General features: G+C 37.2%; 1 protein-coding gene across 1 annotated transcript; it reads left to right on the top strand.

Annotated features, from left to right (window-relative positions):
* The first annotated feature begins 5,546 nt into the window (after positions 1–5,546).
* Positions 5,547–6,980, top strand: LOC138905834 (uncharacterized). The gene has a single exon (XM_070194352.1). It carries the CDS (start codon positions 5,547–5,549, stop codon positions 6,978–6,980), a length of 1,434 nt encoding a protein of 477 aa, XP_070050453.1.
* Positions 6,981–6,982: the final 2 nt, after the last annotated feature.

Raw genomic sequence — 6,982 nt, 5'->3', positions numbered from 1 at the left:
AATAAATAGGTACATGATTTCGTAGAGCGGTAGAGGGATGGATATTTTGATAACGGTTGGCATAATGTGGATGTGAATAAATATGATATGAAATTTTCAAATTTAAAAAGTGGAAAGACTTTGTGTCAATTAAATATACATTGAGCTCAAACATACAAATTAAAAATCGTTGCCGTATTCTCATCTTTTTAGAGACATAAAGCGTGTGTGCATATGTAGATTTTAAGATAAAAATAATCTATTCTGAATTAATTGCTCTAAATTATAAATCCGTCTCGATTACTGTATGATTTACTTTCTGCTTATCACTATGCTTTTAGAAATATATCAAGTGTTTGTTGATGAATTCATTGAGATCACAAGATACATCGTAATGGAGAAAGAAATGAAACTGATAGAACTTGATCGAAAAATGCTATTTAATGGGGAAAAAACAAAAAAAGAAACGTTTCTTATTCTATCAAAATAAGTTATAACAGCTAAAGTAAGTTACAACCTAAATATGGCTTTGATTAGATATAAACCGCTGGAATTGGTAAGTAGATGCCTAATTCTCTGTTTTAAAAGGCGTTTTTGGGGCGAGCCCCGGGGCGAGGCGTATCAAAAACGCCCCGGGGTGATGGTGTGGGGGGAAAGTCTCAAGAGGCGTACACCCCGCAATTTGGGGCGTATGCCCGGGCGTTCGGGGCGCGTTTTTTTAGTAAGGAGTAAGCCCCAGAGACTTTTTCAAATTAAAACAAATTTTGTTGAATTAGTCCTTTGTATAATGTGAGCACATGATTTTTGCCCGACTAAAATACTCCTACAAAAAATTTACAAATAGAGTTTTTCTAAATTGTTTTAGGTTTTACAGAATTTGTAGGGATTTTCGGTTAATTGTTGTTTGCATTTATTTGCATATTTAACATTTTTAAATCATGAGAAAATACCAAAATGTCTAAAGTATTTCATGCATAACATTTTAGGTCTTAATTGCACTTAGGATTTAATTACATAAGTTAATTACATTATTAAACAGAAAATCACAAAATATGGGTCATTTTTGTATTTTTAGCTTTTAAATGCAAATTAAGTAATTCTTCCTTCATTAGTCTAAATTAATCAATCATGGTAAAATAGATAACTAGGTTTATTCCTATAAATTAGATTGATTTAGCACTTAATTTAGGTTTAGTTAATTAATTTTTATTAGGATTTAAGGAAAAAAGAAGAAAAAAAAGAAGAAAGAAAAATTGTTTGGGTTTTAAACTTGGGCCAAAACAATTTTGGCCCAAACGCTCACCTGAATTCCTCCAAGCCCAATCCCTCACCCGGTCCAGTCTTACAACTAAGTGCGAACGACGTCGTTTTGGACGGATCGATCTCGACCATTCAATCCATCTCCATCCAACGGACACAGTCCACTCTCACCCCCCATATAAAAGGCCTGTTATGCGTTTCCCCTCCCCCAGAACCCTAAACCTAATTCCTAACCAAGCGGCGCCCAACCTCTTTTCTCTCCCTCCGTCGACCGAACTCGTTTGAACTCAAGCGAGTTCACCCTCCCTCCAACTCACGCACGTGGTTCCTTCACCCTCCCTCCTCCACGTCACCCGTCCCGTAACGACCTCTGACAGAAAAGATTCTTCTCTCCCTTAGGCTTCACGCGCTTTTTGTATTGAGAACAATCTCGGATGAATGGTGGTCGTAGGATCTGAGAGATTCAAGATCCTAGACCTCCATTTGTCCGATTTGGTTCACAAGAAAGAGAATCGGATTCTCGCGGATTTTTCGGACGGAAAGAGGAATTTTAGGGCACAACTTGAAGAAAATAGGTATGAAAATTTCTGGTTTGGGTATATATAGGGAGGTTAAGGGATTTCTTAGGGGTCTTTTTTTTTTTTGGAAAACAAAAATTTCAGAGAGGAAAAATCGGAAAGAAAAGCTAGGGTTCTAAAAACGTTCTTTTTTTCTTCTCAGTGGTTGATCTTCTTTTTGATTTTCTGGTTTAGTTTCAGAACAAAAAATATATTAAAAAAAAAAGAAACATGTTCAGTGTTGGTCTGTTCCATTCTATTTTAATTACTGTCTAAAAATTTGGAAAAAATATATTCCGTCCCTTCTTTTCAATCTGGATTTTTGAGTTGAAGATTGGACTTCGATTGAGAAGTTGTTGAGTTCGCCGCTGCTCGAGAAGCTGCCTTTTGAAGTGCAGATTTCTCTTTGCTGCTGTTCTGCTGTCTAGAGGTGCGTTTAGCCACCTTGTTTAGCTTTAGCTAAATTATAAATGAAGCTGGATTTGTTTAGGTTAAACTCTTGCAATATTTCTTGCGATTTTCAGTTTGTTTGAATCTTAAATGAAAACATTAATTTGTTTATGTGCTGATTCTGTCCCGTTTCATAGATTCGTTATGTGTAATTATTGATTTGTTTCGATTTACTTTCTCTGTTAAGTTTTGAAGCTATTATGTTTTTGGTTGATTCTGATTCTACATTCAATATGTCTAAAGCCTAAATCTGTATTTGCTTGTATTTGCTACTAAATATGAAAAAATGTTAAATTCCTGGCAAGCTGTCGATTCACCATTCTGTTATGTTATTTTTGTTATTTTCTTTGTGAAATTGATTACTATATCTCGATGCTCTTCAGCATGTTACTTAGTTGGCTCTAAATATACCTCTGTTAGTATCAAGTTGGTAACCGATATTGATTTAAGTAGTATGTCTCTGATGATTCTGTGTTCTCTGCCATTTTAGTTAATTTTAGTAATCATATGAAATAGTTGAAGTTTATTTGTCCATGAATCCGTCCCACGCACAATCCATTCCTGATTTGGAAGAATTGAAGTGTTTTATCACTGTTAGAAAATGAAGGATTATCTATGTGACTGCTTTTACGATGTTAAAATTCCTTGTTTAGGCATGAATATTGTACTGATATACTCGGCCCAGTTTGATCGAGCTATAAGTTTACTGTCGCCTTAGTCACTGGTAATTCAATAGCAGATTTGTTGAAACGTTGATCTGTCATGGATAACTTTATGTCTGATTTTGAAAGACGGAACCTTTTGGGCAATGCTTTTTTCATGTTGGTTTCCTTTTGTTTGAGCAAACATGTAATGACAAAAACAAAGTTAAGTTGGAATAATCACAAACATTCCTGTAACACCTAATTAGTTATTAATGACCCCTACCCTTAGCTATTTCACATGGCTTCCATCAAGAACAATATAGTCAGCCACTAATCCGTGGAGTACAAGGTAGAGGATTGCATTTGATCACCCATTAAAGAACTGGACGATTAAAACCATTTGCTCAAACTCAAAATGTTTATACATAAGTCATGACCCATACATTTGAATCTCGAATTAGTTTAGAACAATAATCACCCATGAATATCGTAGCTTACTTTAGGCGCGATTAATAAATTATCGTGACTATGGGTACGGTTCCCGTGGCATAGTTATGATACGTAACCCCAATTCGAGTGTGCGTTTTACGTGACTCGGCCACAACTTCAAATAATAATAAAAATAAGCCTGTCGTAAATTGCGGGTGCATTTCATGTGGCGCGGTTTGCGACGTGTGCCAAAACGACAAGTGTACGACATCGTGACTTATTCCAGAAATAATTCCATAAATAATTAAAAGCGGTTAAAAAAGTAAAAATGCGCAATAGGCTTCAAACATGTAATAAATCAGATAATTAGGCCAATTAATAATAGTTGAGCGACCGTGCTAAAACTACGGAATTCGGGAGTGCCTCACACCTTCTCTCGGGTTAACAGAATTTCTTACTCGGTCTTCTGTGTTCGCAGACCATAAATAAGAGTTAATTTCCTCGATTTGGGATTTAGAATAAACCGGTGACTTGGGACACCATAAATTATTCCAAGTGGCGACTCTGAAATAAATAAATAATCCCATTTCGATTAATGTCACTTTAATTGAAAAAACTTCCCTTATCCTACCCGCCTTCGGGAAAAAGGAGGTGTGACAGCTCTGGCGACTCTGCTGGGGAATCGAACCCAGAATCTCTGGTTTCGCAGTTCAGAATTCGAGCTTAGATGACTGTTATACTTGGCTTTTACTTATTATCCTAATTTTTTTTTACGTGTTTGAGCCTAATGTGCTAAATGCCTATTTTTACTGCTTTGATATTGTTTGGACTGTATATAAACTGTCACGAAACCATTCTCCTCTCTGAGTCTTCTAAATCTTCTGGGAAGTGCACGCTGGCGTGACTTCTTTTCTGTTAGTGTCATATCCTAATTTAGAACGAGGATCAGATCAGTTACAAAGCCGGATGGCCTTTTGGTTACCGGTACGTTGCCCCCCTCGGCTCGAGTTGTCCGCTCGGGTAAGCTAGGTCTAGAAAAATACACCCAGGATTTAAACTTAGAATAACATAGCCTCATGCCGGATCCCTAGTAGGTACGTTTGCTTGCATCACGTGCATTTGACTTAGGGGACTCAACACAGGGGTTGGGTCTGTCTAGGATAGGTGTACTCAAAATTAAAGGACCATCCTGATGCATTCTTTACGTGCTACTTGTGCATTAATTTGCTTGGCTTGTATGTTGACCGGCTTCGTGACTAAGGAAAAAAAAATCCAAAAAAAAAAAGAAGAAGAGAAAAACCAAGAGTGAGGTAAGATAGAAAAACACCTGGTTTTGATAATTTCGGTATTCAAAAATCCCGTTACTCTGTCGAAATTTCAAAAACAAAGAGAGAATCATTCCAAAATAAATCATATTTTTCTGTGCATCAAAATGACCGAACTACGGGGTCTGATTCTTACCGGATGTGAGATACGTAGGCAAACCTCATCGGTTCTGGCCCCCAATTTTTAAAAATCTAAAATATTTTCCTTTATTTTCTTGTTTAGAAAGTCTTTCTTTGAGACCCCATTTTTTAAAAAAAATCCAAAAGTATTTCCTTTAATTCCTTCTTTTAGGAGTTTTGTTTTTTTTAGAAAATTCCAAATAAATAAAAGATTAAAAAAATAATTTTAAACCAAAACAAATATATATTTTATTTGTAGGAGTCTTTCATTAGAAAAAGAAAACAAATGAAATTAAAATCCAAAAATATTTTCATTCTTCTTTCGAAAATTGAAAAGAAAATTCAAGATTCTTTAGAAGTGTTTCTTTCATAAATTCAAAATAAAAGTCCATAAATCCAAAAATATTTCCCTTTTCCTTTTTTTTAGAAGTTTTTCTTTCGAAATTCCGGAAAAAAAATATAAAATCAAAATTCAAAAAAAAAATATTTTCTTTTTCTTTAGAAGTCTTGCTTTTTCAAAAATTAAAAAAAAAACAGAATAATCAAATTCCAAAAATATTTTCTTTCTTTTTACAAGTCTTTATTTTAAAAAAAAAATAAAATAAAAATTTGACCACTTCGCAAACACAGCCCTAAAATCTTCTCCTCCGAAGTGTTGAAAGGCCGTATTTGCAAAAGTGGCCGTGATTTGTTTTCGGTTATATTTTTCAAAAATTATAATGATAGTAATCTTTTCATGGTCAGTTTTGTACAAAATTTTAATCTAGTCACCCTAATTTAAAATGTGCAGAATGAGCACCGTTCAGAACTTACCTGTGAAGGTTATGGATCAGATTCCACTGGCACTCCACATGTGGTGGGAGGATTTGGGAAAACAAGGACGAGATATGGTCAACCAATACCTAGGGGCGCTCACTGGACTATTGAAAATTCAACCTAGAAGGGACCTGATAGAGGCATTAGTGGCATTCTGGGACTCCGCTCATAATATTTTACACTTCTCAGATTTTGAGCTTAAGCCCACTTTGGAAGAAATGGCGGGTTATACTGGGAGCACGGAAGGACTGAGACACAAGTACCTGGTATCTCCAAGGACTGTTACCCCCCACAAGTTTCTGGACTTACTAAAGATAAGCAGACAAATCAAGACGGGAAGTCTAGCATGGGGAGTTTCCACTTTTTATTTTCTATATCAGCGATACGGGCATCTAGGGGGATTCGAAGACCCTGAAAATGGACTATACAGTAAAGGAAACCGATCAAAATGGGAGACCCATAGATGTTTTGCCTTCATGGTGGCATTTTTAGGACTTTTGGTGTTTCCAAGGGAGGACGGGCACATTGATTTGCGGATAGCCGGGGTTGTCCACGTTCTGACTACTCAGGCCAAGAGTACTCTCGCACCCATGATCGTATCAGATATATTCCGAGCCCTCACGTTCTGTAAGGCCGGAGCCAGTTTTTTCGAGGGATGCAACCTGTTGTTGCAAATGTGGATGATCGAACACCTCTGTCATCGTCCTCGATACATGAACTATGGGTCTACGGAGAAAAACTGCATTGAAGAGTTTGGTACACGAGTAACAGGATTCGAAATGCCGAAAGGGGTCAAAGATTGGATTACCCGCCTTCGATCTACGACCGCAGATCAGATAGAGTGGACATTGGGTTGGCTTCCCGTTGATGAGATTGTTTATATGCCCGCCACTGGTCCCTACTTCTTGCTAATGGGTCTCAGAAGCATCCAATCCTATGCTCCGTACCGGGTTTTGAGACAGCTTGGAAGATGCCAGACAGTTCCTAGAGATGAAGATCTTAGCACTTATGTGGTCGAAATCCGCTCTGATGCCCAATTTCTCGAAGAAGCGGTTCCCCAAATTTGGAGCGAATGCCAGTATTTGGGGGCAAATACCCGAGTACGTGATTTGTCTAGGGGTGAAGTCTTACCTAGTTATGTTGCCTGGTATGGAAAGAGATTCGCGACGACTGGTGAATCTGAACGACCAACTAAAAGACCTCATATCCAAGAATTTGTTGACGCATCGCAGGAGCAGTGGGCTTGGTTAGCTAAAGAAAAGGAATACCGAACTACTATAAATAAGCTAGAAGGACAAATTGAAAAAATCAAATTTGATAGTAGTTTGCAGGCAGCTGAAGATGCAGGGGAAAAGAAGAGGTTGGCCAAGGAAAATGAAGCCCTTCGAGCCCAAATCTAGAG

Source organism: Nicotiana tomentosiformis, chromosome 1, assembly GCF_000390325.3.
Source record: "Nicotiana tomentosiformis chromosome 1, ASM39032v3, whole genome shotgun sequence".
Taxonomy (NCBI): domain Eukaryota; kingdom Viridiplantae; phylum Streptophyta; class Magnoliopsida; order Solanales; family Solanaceae; genus Nicotiana; species Nicotiana tomentosiformis.
Note: the sequence above shows the minus strand (reverse complement) of the source record. Positions and strands in the feature narration are given on the sequence as shown.